General features: G+C 35.6%; 1 protein-coding gene and 1 pseudogene across 2 annotated transcripts; both read left to right on the forward strand.

Annotated features, from left to right (window-relative positions):
- The first annotated feature begins 608 nt into the window (after nt 1–608).
- On the forward strand, nt 609–18412 carry ELOC (elongin C). 2 transcript variants are annotated; one of them, XM_057497963.1, is made up of 4 exons: nt 609–627; nt 9662–9716; nt 13816–13959; nt 17991–18412. In XM_057497963.1, exons 2-4 carry the CDS (start codon nt 9713–9715, stop codon nt 18179–18181), a joined length of 339 nt encoding a protein of 112 aa, XP_057353946.1. In that variant the 5' UTR covers nt 609–627; nt 9662–9712; the 3' UTR covers nt 18182–18412. The 2 variants fall into 2 exon arrangements, with proteins under 2 accessions (XP_057353946.1, XP_036743421.1); XM_036887526.2 differs by lacking the exon at nt 609–627 and adding an exon at nt 686–786.
- Nucleotides 17778–17878, forward strand: LOC118913493 (U6 spliceosomal RNA; annotated as a pseudogene).
- Nucleotides 18413–18861: the final 449 nt, after the last annotated feature.

The raw sequence follows: 18861 nt of genomic DNA on the forward strand, positions 1-18861 counted from the left end.
GAATGATTTCAGAATCTAGGAAAACTGAGCAATCCCGGCGCTGGGATGGGGATGGGAGGTGAGGGAGGCACGGGGGCGTGAGGGGTCGGGAGGCGTGGTTAGTTTTCGGTAAACTTTAAACGATACCGGGAAGAGAGGAAATGAGGTAAGCTCCGCGAACAGTTAAGACGCTCTTCAACATGCACTGCAACTTTTCACAGATGATAGATGCTGCTTCATAAGCAGCACGATCTTGTTAGCATAGAAACCGCACTCTACACTTCCAGCCTTTTCTCTGCAGATCATCTCCGATCTGCGGGCTTAATCCCTCCCCACGAACACCCCGCCCACAACCAAAGGTAGGCCAACCTCTAAAATTACCAGATCATAACACCCTGGAACAGAAACTACAAGTCCCAGGATGCAGTATGGCCCCAGAGATCTGACAGCCTCTTTTGAGGATGGGTTCCCTGAGGAAATTGGATCCGCATGGGTGTTGCATTCTGGGAATCAGAAGACCCACAATGGGATTGGTGAGATTTGCCAGGCGTCTTCCTACAATGGCCAGTGGTATTGTGGGAGAAGGGAGGAAGGAGCTTCCTGTAGACGGAAGTGGGCTGCCGAATCAGCGCGCCCTCACTTCACCAGGTACGAATCTCCCGCGCGTCGCAGAAAGCGTCCGTGACCCGCCGGAAGTGATTCTTCCAACTGCCCCGGAACCCACGGCGGCAGGCTTCTGGGGGTGGGGGGGCGTTAGGGGCTGTGGCGGTGCGCGGGGACCTGGCGCGGTGGCTACGGGACGGACGAGTGAGTCTTGGACTGGGATGGGAACGGAGCTCAGGGTCCTCGAGGAGGACAAGAAATGCTCGCACTGGGCGCACACTCACTCCCACTTCCCACCCTTTTCCATTTGGGCGGGGAAGGAACGGAAGCCCTTAACCTCTCCTGGCCTCCACTACTCCTGGCTTGGGGGAGGGGAGAAGAGGGCGGCGGGACCTTTTCCGGCGCTGCTCGGTGGGCTTAGGAAAGGATGGAAGGAGGGGCGGCGGCCTGGTATTGCTTTGGACCAAGCGCGGCGAGGTTGGAGTTAGGAGCGTGGCCGCCTGTCGCTTTTCTTTTTTGCTTTCCCACTGTGCACGCCCATTCGTTCTTTTCTTAGAGTCAGTCCGCAGTCACGGGAGAGGGTCCTCTCTCTTTCCAACTCCGGGACCCCGACAGGTTTACCTTGTGGGCAACTTGTTGGGCGATCTCTGTCTGACTTGGTAGTTTGGGGCTGTCGTGCATCCACCTCCCAGTTTTGTCTGAAAGGAGGTACCTAGTGTCAAGTACAGTGGCCATTAAGTTTATTTTATGGAACTAAAACCTCTTTAGTAACATACAGCTGTGGAGTTTGTGTCATTAGTGTGAGCATTTCTATTCTGCATCACCTTCAGTGTAGAAAACAACTGAAATGCCTTAGAGTTTTAAAACCTCGTATTCAAACTGCCACATTTGTCTTTTGATCCCCAATAGCTGTTTCCTTTTGTCTAGGGAACTAAAATACATCTCTGAACTCGTTTACATTATAATTATATAATTCATGATGTTGAAACATTACAGTTCACACGGATTCACTTACTCTGGAGATAAAATTGCTAGAAAACAGCAATGTCTCTGTAATCGTGAATATTGTTTATTGTCAGTGATACTGGGTTCCTATTTAATTTTTAAATTAGTATTCTTTTTTCTTAAGTATGAGATTTAATAACTACTATTCCGAAATATATGTATATTTACTTCAATTTACTTCAAATGGAGGATGCCAGTTTCATTACTTTATGATAATTATGTAATATAATTAGGCAGTAGTTTGTAGTCAGAAGTTAAAATCAGCCTCCTATCAAGTTCTGAAATAATATATATCTTATAAAGTGCTTGTTCGGAGTTTTTTGGTAGATTTTTCATTACTGAAAAATAAGTCTGGAAAGTCTTTGCATTTATACCGATACATGTCAATGCATTTTAGCTAACCTGTCTTAAATGTGTGTTGTTCCATTGTTAAATAAGATCAGAAAAAGCCCATCCAGTGAGGCCTGAAATTTCAAGCCTTGGTAATTAAGAAAACTACCATTCACTCAAGAAATGTTAATTGAGCATTGCTATATACCAGGCACTGTAAGAGGCCTGCCCTCACGGAGCTTGAGAAAAGAGAGGAGATAATAGAGTGTGTGTGTGTGCACACACACACACACACACACACACACACATATATATAATAAGCAAATATAGTTTCAGGTGGTGATAAATGTGAAGAAATTATATTAAGATTAGAGTTGACTAAGAGTGACTAGGATGGTGTGTCTAATTTTGATGGTAGTGATGATGTTACAGCATTTTGATGAGTTGATAGGAATAATGGCAAGACAGAATCCTTGGACAAATGTGCTTGCTTAAGTGCAAAGGTTGACCTTGGATAGGAAAGCCGGTTTTTATTCAGCTTTTGAAACAGGACAAAGTATATGGCATATAGATGCAGGGGGGAATGAAGGTGGAAAGACAAGGCAATTGACGTGATTTGTTTCCAATTTCTTGATGAAATAAGTGGTTATTAGGGCAAGAAGGAGAGAGGTGTTAGAGGTTTAGGAGAAGCTATCATTTTCTCAGAGTAGGAAAGCCAGTGTACTAGAAAGAGCACCATAACTGCCAGGTACCTATTTAAAGTGTGTGGTCCTGAATTTAAAGCTGAGACCAGTCAAAATCGTTGTATCTTTTCTCCAGCCACATCCAGCTCTTTGGTAGAGGCCTGAGTTAGGCAGAGAATTGGTTTGGCCAAGGCTGGGATTTGGGTGAGTAGCTACATTAAAGAGGACAGAGTGGGCATAAGGACTATGAAACATGCAAGGTGACAGTCCTGGTGACCTCTTAACCAAGGTCAGAATTTTTTTTGTATTTGTGTTTGACATTTATTGTTAGCCCTCATTCAAAGGTTTTTAAAAATCATTTTATAATATTGACTGTATAATAATATATACACTATACAGTGGGAGTATTTGCTTATACTTTTTAAATCCAAACAAAGGAGTTTGGTAATCATTGTCTAGGAGGGAGATTAGGTAGTTTACAGAGGTAAGGCAGACGGACTCTGGGAATGCAGTGCCCTGGAGCCCTTAAATCCTGTGTTGTGTGGAAATGACTGCTTAGTAAAGATGGGAAATTGGGAATCAGAGGCATTTGTTGTAGAGAGAGGATGAATTTCAGATGGGTTTAGTCATGAAATGGTAGAACTGGAAGGGACTTTAAGACACAGTTTAGCCCAGTTCCTTATTTGGGACATGAAGACAGAAGCCTTATCATGTAACCTGTCTGGGCCTGAGAAATTCAGAAAGTAGAAATTCGTATGTGGACTTCCAATGACACTGAGGCACTTTTTGTATACCCCTACCCCACCACCACCCCGGCAACTGGGCTCATACTGTTTGCTTTTCCTGGATCGCCCCTTCCTTGGAGTTCAACCAGGTAAAAACACCTCCATCCATTGAGAAACCCAGATCAAAAGCTACTTTCCTTTTATGGCCAGTCACTTAACAAATTCCTAATCCCAGATTTACTTCCTTTGGGACTGCTAAACTCCTATATTCCCTTCTCTTACCATCCAGAATTTGGGTTAGTTTTCTTACCAACATAAGTGTCTTTTGAAAGGTTAATGAGGTGGAAAACCATATCATTCAAGTGAACGATATCTTAATTTAAGGAAAACCATCAGAGATTTTTAAAAATCATACTTTAGCCTTACTTTTAAAAAATTGAGATATAATTAACGTTTCATGTAATGCTTAGTGTTCCATTTAGTTTTCACAAATGGTTATCAAGAGTCAACATTTTTATCACTTTAGAAAGTTGCCTCATGCTCCTTTCTAATCATTCCTCATCCAGAAACAACCACCGATCTATCATTGTAAGTTTGTTTTGCCTATTCTAGAATTTCATATAAATGGAATGATACAGAATGTTCTTTTTTGTTTGTTTTTCCACTGTTTTTGATATTCATCCATATCTTGTATATCAGTAGCGTGTCCCTTTCTGTTGTGAATAGTGTTCTTCTGTATGAATATATCACAACTTATGCATCATATGGGTAGTTTCCTGTTTATGAATAAAGTTGCTGTGAACATTTTTGTAAAAGAGTTTTGTGGACAAATTATGTCTGGGAATAATACCTACGAATGGAATTACTAGGTCATAAGATAGAAGTATGTTTAACTTTTTAAAGAAACTGTAAACAGCTTTCCAAAATGATTGCCACTTTACATTCGCATCAGCAATATATGGGAGTTCATTTGTTCCACATCCTCTCAGACACTTACTTTTGACACTTTTTAATTTTAGCACTTTTGAATGTGAAGTATCTGTTCAAGTCTTCTGCCCAGTTTTTAACTAGGTTGTTTTTTGTTACTGATTTCCAGAAGTTTTTAATTATTATGGATACAAATCCTTTGTCAGATACGTGTTGTGAATAATTTCTCCCAGTTTCTGGCTTGCCTTTTCATTTTCTTCACAAGTTTTTTGATGAGCGGAAGTTTTTATTTTGATGAAATCCAACTTAACCAATATTTTTCTATTATGACATGTTCTTTCTGTATCTTCTCTGAGAAATCTTTGCCTTCACTGATGGTCATGAACAAATTGTGTGTTTTCTTCTAGTAGCTTTATTATTTTACCTTTGAAATTAACTCTGAACATGAGGCTCTTGTGTCCATATAGATAACCAGTTTTTCCAGCTTAATTTATTGAAGGGATTTGCCTTTCTAGGTATATGTTTTGAATCACTTTTCCTGTGTAAAGATTTAGAAAAGTTGTGTTTATCATTTTTTGCCATTTATAATTTCATATGAAACTGCTTACTAAAACATACATAACTAACTCATCATTCACATGAACCATCATTCACAGTGTATCTGGGAACCATGTAGAATCGTTAATGCTGATAATTTCTTGTAGTCCACACCACCCTGTAGTATTTCTGATTATTTGTGACCAGTCTAAAACAGAGTTCTTAAGTATCATAATTTTTCTAATCATATTTCCTAAAGCCCCACAGTTCATCATGACAAGCAGATCATAGTACTGGCAGGTGTGAGCGCATATTATAAGAAACCAAGGCCCTATTGATGAAATATTATAATACAGCTGAATTACTAGGTATTATTAGGTGAGTCATTATTTTAGTAGTAAAAACTTGATCATTTAAGGCAACAACTAATTGCTAGCCATCAAAAATAGATTGAAAATTGAGGTCGGTGCTTTTACTTTCAATGACCTACCTAATAGACTGAGCAAAAGCAAAGAAATTCCCTCTTTGACCTACTGTAGACTGCTGCTGTGAGCTAAACATGTTCTGAAGCCTAGGGATGTTTTGAGAGCAAGCTCAACCCTAGGAGAATTGAGGATATTACCAGATACTTAACATTTTCAGATTACTAAATTCTAGGAAGCAAAATTCCAGAAATACATGTTTCATACACTTGCATTACAACTTATGGTAATGGGTGTAAAATTGTGGGACTGATGTTTTGGTTATCACAATTTCACAAAACTTGGCTATATCCTTGAAGTCTTTAAAATAAAAATTGCCTTAAAAATTAGAATTCATATTGACTAAGTTCTGTTTTGAAGATAGAATACCATTTTCTTCCTTAGTCACTCCTTCCACTCAGTATAACCCAAAATACTTCAATAAACTAAAATAGATGTTTCCTAGAAAGAACAATTGTGTGGTTATCTAGAAGTTCCAAGTTTATTAAGTACCAACATGAAGGAAAAACATGAAAAGAATAAATCTTGGTCAAAAACATTGTGCCATTGAATAATTTTATTATGTTAGAAAGCTCAGGATAATACTACCTATGTGGCAGATTATTGTATGGCGCTTCACTTTGTTAACATTACCACGTAATTACCATTGTGCTGAATAAGTGGGTCATAAAGAGAAAGAACTTTAATGTCTTGTGGAAACTTAACACCTAGTTAGGGAGAGAAAATACATCTAAAAAGACATGCTTACAAGATAAGCGTTTGTGTCTAATACTGGAGAAAACTATAAGTTCCAAAATGGAGGAGAAAAATGGGGAATGCGTGCTATTTGTCAAAAGTATTAGATTGCCTACACAAGAGTTAAACGTAAGAACATTGTTTTAAGTTGACTAGGCCAGAATGAGAATTTAAGTTGCACTGAGAGATATAAATTCAGTGACACTGTAAGCACATTCTAGGCAGAATGTTTTGATGTGTTTTTGGAATTATATCCTAATTTCTGTCAATTTGTGTTATGTGGCCAAAGCCTCTCTTCTTGCTTCTTCTAATAAGACTGAGCATTAGATAATTTTGGCTAATGTAATTACTTTGCCAAATTAATCATATTCATACATATAATTAAGAACTAATAATCAGGCTAACAGACCACTATTCCCTTCATGAGCTGCTTGGTTCTACACATTTGTTTCTTTTTAAAAATCAGTTTTAAATCAAAGCTTTCTAGGTTTTACACTTTCAAACATGTATTTTTATACATTTTATTTAACTGCAAAAACATGAGATCAGTAGGCGAATACATTGTTTTACATAAATGGCATCTAACTACCTGTTATTCTTACCTGCTTTGTAAAAAATTAACTTTAAATTGGTAATATTTCCATTCCATTATATGTATAGATTTAACTTACTCCTTTTCACTGCCACACAATATTTCATAAGTACAGCTGTACTTTTCTACTTAGCTCATTTCAAAAAAATTTTCAGTTTTTCATTTATACCATATTATAGTAAATATTCTGTTGGTTGCTGTTGTTTCACTAAAACAGATGCCAAGGAGAGTTGCTGCCCGCTTCAATCTCCTAATGCTTTCCAAGCAGTTGTGCTGCTTATTAGCATCACCTTTCCCCTTTCCTCTAACACTTGATTCTTAGCGCATTTTAATATTTTAATTTGCATTTTCCTCATTACCATTGGGATCAAGGATTTTTATACTGGCCTATGAGCTATTTCTATTTTTCTTATGCAATTTTTCCAGAGTTGTGGGGATTTTTTTACATTTGCTTCTTTAATCTGTAGTGTATTTTTGTGAGTGATGTCAGTTAGACATCTAACCTTACTATTTTTCCATAGTAAAAAGAAAGATACAAAGAATAGATTTGCAGCTGTCGCTATCTAGTAATCCAAGCAATCAGCAGAAAAACCATTAGAACTAATTTGAGAGCTCTACAAAGATCATGGGATACAAGATCAACTTACCAAATTTAAAGGCTTTTCTTTAAAACCCCAGCAATCACCTTTCAGTAAGTATAATAAGAAAACAGATCCCATTCATAATAAAAACTATAAAGTACCCAAAAGAAGACCTAACATGAGATGTGTAATAACAAAATGGAGACTTGTCCAACCATTTATTAAAAACATGTGTGCCACACTGTTGAAATTAAAATCGTGGCAATGTTGGTCAGGTATAAATAGACTGATGGAACAATATAGTCTAGAAACCAATGTAGTAATTTATGATAAGGTTTATATACTTTATTCAAGTCATATACTATATTCATACACACTAAAGGACATTTACTATGTTCAAATCAGAAAAGGGATGGGCTATTCAAAGATCTTCAATGTTCAATGATACTAAACTCAAAACAGATTTTAGTGTAGGCACCAGGCTCACCTAGAATTTGTTTGTTTCCAAAACTTAAAAAGAATAAAAGTAATGTTTATATATAACACTATAAAAGCATAGTGACATCTCAGACATTTGTTCATCCTCTGTCTTCTGCCTAGTGAACTACTCAACCTCTTGATTTTACTCAGCTCAGTTACGGAATAGATGTTCAAATGTTCACAGAGATTTTTGTAACCCTAAACTTCGATTTTTATAGGTAATTTGTGGGTTAAGTCCCAGTTTAATCATATTTCAAGTATTTTAACTTCTACCTAAGAATTAGGATTTACTGTTAACTATTAGTGCTGATATACTCTTTCTTTGTTACTGATGAGGAGTCCCCCACCACCCACTGCCCACTTTAATTCTGTTGTATAAATGGTGGAACTGGCTTATATTAAGAAGTCTGTAAAGAAACTGTTGCTACCCAGAGGGCTTCTGTGATGTGACTTTACATGGTTGCTTAGCTACTGCTGATTAACTAAACATCCTGGATGTTTTACTCTGGAGATTTTTGAGATAGAAAAGTTGGCACTTGAAATTCTTGTTCTTGCTTTTCCAGCATTTTTTTCTTTTTTTTGTTCATTAGAAGAATGATTACAAAGCAGTATGAAGAGAAGAAAATAATGACTGATAAATTTTTTAATTGCTTACTATTATCATATGATAGCATAGTACTGCTTTTAAATTTTAGACCTATCTAATGATTTTTATCAGCAGCTCCCAGCAGTGGTGGAAAAGTTTTAATAGGAGCCAGAATTTTTTACTATGGTATGGGATAACAGAAGGGAGTGTGGACTTAGATTTAAAGCCTCATGCTCTCTCTGCCACTTAATCTGTGGAAGCTTTGAGCAAGTAGCAGCCTCTGCATTTTTCTTCATCACTAAATCAGGAGGAATAGTTCCTCTGTGAGAGTCTTATTTTAAAATAAGATAATGTATCTAAAGCATTTAGTTCAATGTTTGTTTACTTCTTATTAGGCCATCAAATTGTTGATAATGTTACATTGCCCCTGCTGCCTTTATCTCACTATAAAAATATCTCACTATAAAAAAAAAGACATTTACTTTAAATACCTCCCTCCATATTTAACAAGCATTCTAGACAAACAAATGGATTTTATTTTTCTTCCTCTCGCATTACCTAAAACAAGTCATCCACTCTCTATACATGAATGACATCATTTTTAAAGGTGAGGGATTATATAGGTTATCTCCAAGTTTCTTTCTTGCTCTAAAATATTATGGTTCATTTTCTTGCCCCTTCCCTTAAGGCTAGAATTAAAATACTTGTCAGGAATTTCTTAGAGAAGAGGATAATTAGGATATGCAGTTTTCATAATAATGACATAAAAAATAATACTGGTCTAAGTAAAATCCTCCTTTGAGGAAATGCAGTGAAAGTACAAATTACTGAAAACATGAGTCCCTTTAGCAATCATACTGTTTTGTAAAATTGAAGATTTCTTAGAAAATTAGCATTTTTTACCACTTTGTTATAGTTCAGAACTTTGGTAACCTATTGCAGAAAGGATGCAACAGTAAAATGTAGATGTGCACATTTCCATAAGAGGGCAAACCTTACCTTTTTCATTTTCATGAAAGCTGTTTAATGTCCTTGAATTTATCCTGTTGTCATTCATTCAGCAAATACTTGCTTTAGTGTCTACCAGTGTCCATTAGATACAGTTTGTAAAGATGATGAAGGCCAATGATCTCCTTTAAGTTCAGTTCAGCTCCTAAGGAACAACTGTATTTTTTAACTTGTCGGAATAGTTAAAACTTAAAGGAAAAACAAAAAAACAAATACGGATTTAGACTTTACTGTCCTAGAGGTGATCATCTTTTTTCAGATGTTCAGAAACTTGATACTGTTCCTATTGTGGAGGCTGGGAAACTTACATAGCAAAAAGAGTCCTTAAACTTGTAACACCCAGGACATATTAAATAATGAGTGAAAACATGTTATTCCAACATTAATATAGCATTGTTATATTTTCAGGAAACTACTAAAGTTCCTGTGGAAGCGAAGTAGAATTTTGTTACGAACATAATGGGTAAGTTATATAAAAGTGGTTTGGTATTCCAACTATTAGAAGCTGGTTTTTCTTCTCAGATTGGCCTTTGAATACAAGTAAGAAGATGGTCAGAGTAGACTGAAATTCTTTGTTTAAATCAACAGCTTATGTTTACTATATATTTCTGAAAAACAGATACTATTATTGTGTTGAGTGTAATTCTTGATTGGTGAGTAATTGTACCTTAAGAAATCAGAAACATTCCCAGCAGATATATAAAATGGTTTAGGTTGCAAAAAAATACTAGAAGTATAATTTAATAATTGATTTTGAATTTTTCTCAGAAAGTGGCAAAAGCTGCCAAATATCTGTATGCTTGAATAGCCTAAATTAGAAGTTACTTGCTTCTTTATGAGTCCCCTTGCTTTTTATTATGAAAAATTGCAAGAACAATACACTATATGTCCTTCACCAATTAATGTATTGCCATATTAGCCTTCCCTGTGTGTAGGTGTGTATGTTTATACACACACACTTTTTTCCTATACCACTTACTTAGTTGTATATAGAACACTTGACACCTAAATACTTGAGCATGCATCTCCTAATTCAGACCATGTTCTAAATTTCCCAGTTGTTTCAGTAGTATTCTTTACAGTGGGTTTATTACAGGCATACCTTGTTTTATTCTTCTTTGCTTTATTGTGCTTTGCAGGTACTGTGCTTTTTACAAATTGAAGGTTTGTGGTAACCCCGCGTAGAGCTTGTCTATTGGCGGGTGCCATTTTTCCAACAAAATTTGCTCATTTCATGTCTCTATGTCACATTTTGATAATTTTTGCGATATTTCAAACATTTTCATTATTACTATATTATAGTGATCAGTGATCTTTGATGTTACTATTATAATTGTTTTGGGGCACCTGAATCATGTGTACACATAAGACAGTGAACTTAAGAAATATTGGGTGTGGTCTGACTGCTCCACCCACCAACTATTCCCATCTTTCTCCCTCTCCATGAATTCCCCTATTCCCTGAGGCACAATAGTATGGAAATTAGGCCAGTTAATAAGAATACAATGGCTTTTAAGTGTTCAAGTAAAAGGAAGAGTTGCACATTTCTCACTTTGAGTTAAAAGCTAGAAATGATTAAGCTTAGTGAGGAAGGCATGTCAAAAGCCAAGACAGGCGAAGCTAGGTCTCTTGTGCCAAACAGTCAAGTTGTGAATGCAAAGGAAAAGTTCTTGAAGGAAATTAAAAGTGTTCCTCCAGTGAACACATGAAAGATAAGAAAGCAAAACAGCCTGTTGCTGATATGGAGAGTTTTAGTGGCCTGGATAGATGAAATGAGCCATAACATTCCTGTCATCCAAAGCCTAATCCAGAGTGAGGCCCCAACTCTCTTCAATTCTAATGAGGTAAGGAAGCTACTGAAGAAAAGTTTGAAGCTTGCAGAGGTTGGTTCATGAGGTTTAAGTAAGGAAGCCATCTCCATAACATGAAAGCTCAAAGTGAAGCAGCAAGTGCTGATGGAGAAACTACAGCAAGTTAACCAGAAGATCCAGCTAGGATAACTAGTTGAGGTGGCTACAACATTGAAAACAGATTTTCAATAAGGATGAAATAGGCTTTTATTGGGAAAAGATGCCATCTAGGACTTCTAGCTATAAAAGAGAAGGCAATGCCTAGCTTCAAAGCTTCAAAGGACAAGCTGACTCTCCTGTTAGGAGCTAATGCAGCTGGTGACTTCAAGTTGAAGCCAATGCTCATTTGCCACTCTAAAAATTATAGGACCCTTAAAAATGATGCCAAATCTACTCTGCCTGTGCCCTGTATAGTAAATGGAGCAAGAAAGACTGGGTGACAACACCTGTTTACAACATGATTCACTAAATATTTGAAGCCCATTGTTTGGACGACTGTTTAAAAAAAAAGATTCCTTTCAAAATATTACCACTCAATGACAATGTACCTGGCCACTCAAGAGTTCTGATGGAGTTCTACAATGAGATTAGTGTTGTTTACATGCCTGATAAAATTTAACATCCATTCTGCAGCCCATAGATCAAGGATTAATTTTGACTTTGAAATCTTATGAGTTAATATATTTCATAAGCTATAGCAGCTGTAAATAGTGATTGCTTTGGTAGATCTGGACAGAGTCAACTGAAAACTGGAAAGGACTCATCATTCTGTATGCCATTAAGAACATTTATGACTCACGGGAAGAGGTCAAAATGCCAACATTAATGGGATGGGAAGAGGTTGATTCCAACCCTCATGAATGGCTTTGAGGAGGTTCAAGACTTCAGTAGAACTGCAGATTTGGTGGAAATAGAACTAGAATTACAAATGAAGCCAGAAGATTTGACTGAATTTCTGCAATCTCATGATAAAACGTGAATGTATGAGGAGTTGCTTTGGATGAGCAAAAAAAAATGGTATCTTGAGATAGAACCTACTGCTGGTGAAGATGCTGTGATGATTGTTGAAATAACAGTGAAAGATTTAGACTATTATATAAACTTAATTGATAAAGCATGGGCAGGGCTTGGGAGGACTGACTCCCAATTTTGAAAGGAGTCCTACCCTACTGTTGGTAAAATGCTATAAAACAGCAACACGTGATATAGAGAAATCATTCATGAAAGGAAGAGTCAGTAACAAAGGATGCAGTAAACCTCATTCATTGTCTTATTTTAAGAGATTGCCACAGCCACCCAACCTTCAAAACCACTACCCTGGTCATTCATTCAGCAGCCATCAACATGGAGGCAAGACCCTCCACTAGCAAAAAGATAATGACTCGGTAAAAGCTCAAATGATTGTTAGCATTTTTCAGTAGCGAAGTATTTTTTAATTAAGGTATGTACTTTTTTTTTAGACATAATGCTACTGCACACTTAATAGATTACAAAAGAGTGTAAAACAAATTTTATATGCACTGGGAAACCTGAAAATTGATTTGATTCACTTTATTGTGATGTCTGCTTTATTGTGGTGGTCTAGAACAGAACCCTCAGTATCTCTAAGTTATATCTGTATTCTGAATGAATCCAAACAAGGATCACTTACTGCCTTAATTATTTTCCTTAATCCCTTTTAAACAGTTCCCTATGTGGGAGATTGGGGAGGAGGGTGAGAAGTGAGGTCTTTCATGACACTTTTAAGCTTAGATTTGTCTCGAGTGTTTCCTCCTGATTAGATTCAGATCAAGCATTTTTGACAGCAGCGGTACATTAGTAATTTTGATATTCTTAATTTTAGGAATTTCTAAACTGATCATTAACAAATAAATGAGTAAATGGATGTTTGTGGTTGAACAGTACTTCAGCTTCATCCTCTGTACTTATAGAGCTTCCTAACTTTTTAGGATATGCCTTAAGATACTTTCTTTCAGATATTGATAACCATAAAAATTAATATTCTGTCATAAAATTATGAAAGTTATATATGTGAGGAAAGATCTGAAAGGGATATACAAAAATACATACTGTCTCTAAAAGTTACTTGGAGCTAGATACTGTGGCTAAAGCCCGCATGGCAGCAGTGGGGGTAGTTGGTAGCAGAGTAACATCTATGCACTCTATTTTCTCACCTCTACTTTGGTCAGCTCATCACTTCGGTCATGCAGTAATTTAAACTGGGCAACAAAATGTTTTGAGCATTATTTTCATGGATCAAGAGTAGAATGCTGTGTAAAGGAAGCCTTAACTTAGAATTTGGGGCTTATCAGAAGTTGAGCTCACATGGCATGCAAACATTCATAAACATGCTGTGATCTTATTTTTAAAATGAGTATTTCAGAATTAAAGTTTTGCTATTGAATATTTTGCTTTAGTTTTCAAGTTTCAGTGTGCTGCTGTAGTTCATAAAAAATTGTTAATTTTTCCTTGAAAGGAAATATTTTTCAAAAGTACTTGAAAATAATCATCTACAGTAACACCTTTGTAGAGTTTATCCTGACATTGGAAAATGTTTAGAGATTAATAAAACAAGGAGTTAAAAACCAACATGTTGCTGGCTAGTAGCTCCTGAAATGTTTTTGGTCTGAGTTACTTAAATACTAACCTTGGAAAACCTGTTTATTTTTAATAAATCTTGTGATTCAAAAATCAGTTTACTATTTACTTTAGATGGAGAAGAAAAAACTTACGGTGGCTGTGAAGGCCCAGATGCCATGTATGTCAAGTTGATATCTTCAGATGGTCATGAATTTATTGTAAAAAGAGAACATGCACTAACATCGGGAACAATAAAAGCCATGTTGAGTGGCCCAGGTAGTTATATTTCTTTATTTTCTCTTAACATACCTTCACTTTTAGTATTTGGTGAGTGTGTTTTTTAAGTTGAATTCAATGATCACAGCTTTAAAATAAAGACACAATAACTGTTCTAACATTATTGCATGAATATGTTGATTGGAAAAAATTGGTTTCTGCCATTTCCTGTTTCCAGTTTTACCCTCGTTTCAGTTAAGATCAAATTGATTATTTTGGTAATAGGAAAGATCATTTCTCTACATTAGTTTCTGTGGTTAACTTCTTCACTACAGAATCCTGATTGGTGATTTATGCTCCTAGTTACATAATGAAATTCGTCTGTAGAAGTTACTGCCTTCCAGATATATATTCTTAACTTTTTTTTTCCTTTGAGGTAATTTTTTTTTTTTTTACCTCAAAAATTTTTCTTGAGGGTTGGAATTTCTGGAACATGTTTGGAGGAAATGCCAATGTTTGTACAGTGGCTGAACCATTTTACATTCTTACCAGCTATCTGAATGTTCTCCACATCCTCACTAGCACCTGATGTTCTCTATTTTTTTTTATTCTAGCCATCTGAATGGGTGTGAAGTGGTATCTTATTGTGGTTTTGATTAGCATTTCTCTAATGACTAATGACGTTGAACATCTCTTCATGTGCTTACTGACCTTTTTTATATCCTCTTAGGATAAATGTCTGTTCAAGTCTGTCATGTATTTTTTCATTAGGTTATTGGTCTTTTTGTTGTTGACTTGCCAGAGTTCTTTATAAATTCTGGGCACTAGACCTTTATCAGATACATGACTTGCAAATATTTTCTCTGGTTCTGTAGGTTGTCTTTTTCTTGAAGTGTCTTTGGATGCACAGGTTTTTTTTTTTTTATGAAGTCCAATTTATCTATTTCCCCTTTTGTTGTTTGTGTTTTTTAGAGGTCTGTCTAAAAATCCATTGCCAAATCCAGTGTCATGAAGATTTACCTGTATGTTTTCTTCTAAGAATTCTATGGTTTTAGCTGTTAACATTTAGGTCTTTGATTTTAAGTTAATTTTTGAATATGGTGTGAGTTAATAATTCGCTTCATTCTTTTGCACATGGACATCCCAGTACCATTTGTTAAACAGACCATTCTTTCCCCCATCGAATGGTCTTGGCACTCTTGCTGAGAATCAGTTAACCACAGATTGTGGATTTATTTATAAGCTCTCTTTTACATTCCACTGATCTTACATAACTTCCCGTATGCCATTACTACACTATTTTGATTATGGTAGCTTTGTGTAGTGTTTTCAAATTGGGAAGTGTGAGACCTACAACTTTGTTTTTCTTTCCAAGATTGTTTTGGCTATTTGGGGTCCCTTGCAATTCCTTTTTTTTACTATGGAGATTTAAAAACATATACAGAAGTAAAAGGAATAGCATAAAATACCTCTGTACCATCAGCCAGCTCCAGTAGTTACCACCATTTTGCCAATCTTGTCTTATCGATGATCTCTTTTTCTTTTTTAGGAGTATTTTAAGCAAAGCCCTGACATGCATCCTCCCTTTCTTTTCAGACCATCAGTTTTACAGAGAAACAGGTTATTTGTGTAATGTCCACATCTGAATTAAACTTAATAGTAACATCTTAGAAACTCAGAATTCTAGAGGCTTGATTATAATCCTGTTCATTTTTCTAGGCAAAAAGACTTAGTTGGTACTATTGTATTCCTATGTATCACATCTTCTATCAATGTCAAGATTGATTAGTGGGTACCAAGGTTATCATGTTGATATGTCCATGAGCAGTTCCCCAGTCAGATTTTCATGGTTTTGGCATTCATTGTGATTATTGCTGAGGTTTACCTTATTTGGAATTAAAAAAACAGTGACTTTCTACTTCAATAATTTCTTTTGCATGTATTAGTTAGAATTCTCCTATAAATAAGAACTATTTGGTTACCCTGAAATAACATTCTGTACAGGAAAGAAAAAGATAAATCCTTGATTTTTTTTTTCCTTTACATAATAATTTTTTAGAGTAATGAATTGGTTCTCCAGCATCCTCCTGTAGTAAAGAGTATCATGTTGTTTGTTTTTGTTTTTTTGCATATCATTAACAACTTGTGACTTTCTGTAGTTGATGTTTTCTATTGTGGTGCAGTCCTTCTTACTGATGCTCAAATTGTTCCATTTGCTCCTTTTACACTAGAAGGAGCCACATCAGGTTGGCTCCTGTGTCCTTTAGACATGGCTCCATAATCTTGGATAGCTCTACTACTTTCTGTAAGGATAGCTGTACTACTTTCTATAATAACAAGACAGGCTCAATCCATTTTTCCAAAGAGCCTGTTTTCTTTTAATGGAAAATGATATTTAGAGATCCCAGTCTGGGTGTTAGCAGTACTCATTGCTCCTAGATTGAATTGCTTTTAGATTTTAATACTAGATAGAGCTTGGATGTACTTTAGGGAAAAAAATCACAAATGCCAGAAAATTTTTAATTAAAAATTAAAGGATTTTTGCTTTTCATAATCTTGATCTCTTTTAATTTAAAAACAAGAGTTGTATCTTCAAAACATCAAACTTTCAGCCCAAAACTAATCTTTGAATTAGTTCTTCATAAAGATAGAAAAAGTAAACTGGTGTTTTCTAGAGTCTTTGGGGTTGGAGAAATGGGGAGTAATTGCTTAAAACTTCTGGTGTTTTATTTTGGGGTGATGAAATGTTTTGGAACTACATAGAGTGGGTGGTTGCCCAACATGAATTGTACACTTAAAATGGTAAATTTTATGCTGTCTGAATTTCATCTGAAAAGAAAACAATGTTTGGCATCAAAGGCTTAGTAAGTACCTATTGGTAATATACATATATTCAAGAAAGAGTTAGTTATTGGCAAGCCAAAGTTAACTCACTGCTGTGATTTACCTCATTTGCTGCATCCTGCTCACCTTTTTATTGTTAGACAATTAGAAACCTTTTGAAATACAGGCTCAGAAAGTATATTTTCTTCCCTTTTATATTCAATGCACAGTACTAGTACTAGAATGCTAAGAAGATATTTCATTCCTTTAATAAAGGCTAAATGGCTTAACTTATGGATAGCTAAAGAAGTTTTTTAAGAGATCACTAAACAGAGTTTATGAAGTGTTATTAAAGGGAAATAGCTTAGGAGATCTCATTAACATGATCATATTTTTAAAAACTAAGTAGGGAAACAGTAGATTTACATCCTTGAAAATATTTTAATACTATTTCACTTACTTTTACATGGCAGTTCAGTATAGCACAGGGTACCTGATGAGCCATAGAAACTTGATTCTGTAAGTTGGATCTTCTGAAAGATTTAGCTTTCTTACATCCTATCACCCTTCACTATTCATGCCACCAGGATTCTTAGGAAAAGATACTTAAGTGTCCAAACTTTTGGACAAAGAGAAATAGAATTTTTCAATTCAGTCTTAATGAATCCCAAATCTTAATAAAGATTTTATGTTAATGTTCAAAAATCAGTGTTAGATATTTCATTTGATGTTAGTTGGGTTTATTCTTTTCACTGATAAGTTTGCTAGGGCTGCCATAACAAAGTACTATAAACTGGGTGATTTAAAAACAAATTTATTTTCTCACAATTCTGGAGGGAAGAAAGTTGAGATAAAAGTTTTGGCAGAGTTGGTTTCCTCTGAGTCCTCCCTGCCTTACAGATGGCTGTCTTCTCCCTGTGTCTTCACATTTCCTTCCCTGTGTGTGTGTCTGTGACTAATCTCTTATTATAAGGTTACTAGTCACATTGGATTAGGGCCCAAACTAATAACCCCGTCTTGCCTTAGTTACCTCTTTAAAGGCCCTACCTCCATGCTTGCTTGGGCAGCACATATACTAAAATTGTGTTAGTACACAGAATTTTAGCATGACGCCTGCATAAGAATGATACAAATATTTGAAATGTTCTGTATTTTTAAAATTCTTCCTGAACAGAAAAAAAGAAAAAAAAACACCTCTATCTCTAAATACAAATTCTGAAGGAAGAACACAGTTCAGCCCGTAACAAACATATTCCTTTCTTTTACAGGTCAGTTTGCTGAGAATGAAACTAATGAAGTCAATTTTAGAGAGATCCCTTCACATGTGCTATCAAAAGTATGCATGTATTTTACCTACAAGGTTCGCTACACTAACAGCTCCACAGAGATTCCTGAATTCCCAATTGCACCTGAAATTGCACTGGAACTGCTGATGGCTGCGAACTTCCTAGATTGTTAAATAAAATAAATTATAATAAACTGTTAACTTTTTTCAGTATTTAATACTTGTAGTTCAGTTAGTAATTTTTTCATATATAGCATGTTGCCTGTGTGCAATTGAACTTTAAAGTTCATTGCAAAGCAGATTATCTCCTGTTCTTTTGCATAGCAACCAGAGTTGACGTTTGTTTGCTACATCAACAAATTAAGGACATTTTCACAAATTCAGAAATAAACAAGTATGCCAATTCATAGGTGGTTTTGCCTTATACTTTGGATGTGATTTTTAAGATTAGATTAGTGGTGGTAGAGTAAATGCTGAAATGTAGGCATAAATGAACATTTTCAACAGGTAAATAATGGGTTACATATTTTTGTTTTCAGTGTTTTTTTAAAAATCTATTTGGCTCTTACAGCTGTCATTAGCACTAGTACAGTTATGCAAATAATTACATTATAAATATGTTCGTAACTTAGAACATTGATTTTTATAATTGTCAAAGACATAAGAGTTGAAGTTTCTTATGTGTCTTTTGATAAAATGCAGTATTGTTTAAGTGTATCTTTTTGTTTATTGCTACGATTTAAGAACTTTATTTTATATTTTAAAACAATTTTGGAAGATTACTAGGTACAGCTTTTGGAGCAGTGACTTTTGGAGCTGTAGCCACATGGTCAACAAGTAAATTACATGATTGA

This window comes from Manis pentadactyla, chromosome 3 (assembly GCF_030020395.1).
Source record: "Manis pentadactyla isolate mManPen7 chromosome 3, mManPen7.hap1, whole genome shotgun sequence".
Lineage (NCBI taxonomy): Eukaryota > Metazoa > Chordata > Mammalia > Pholidota > Manidae > Manis > Manis pentadactyla.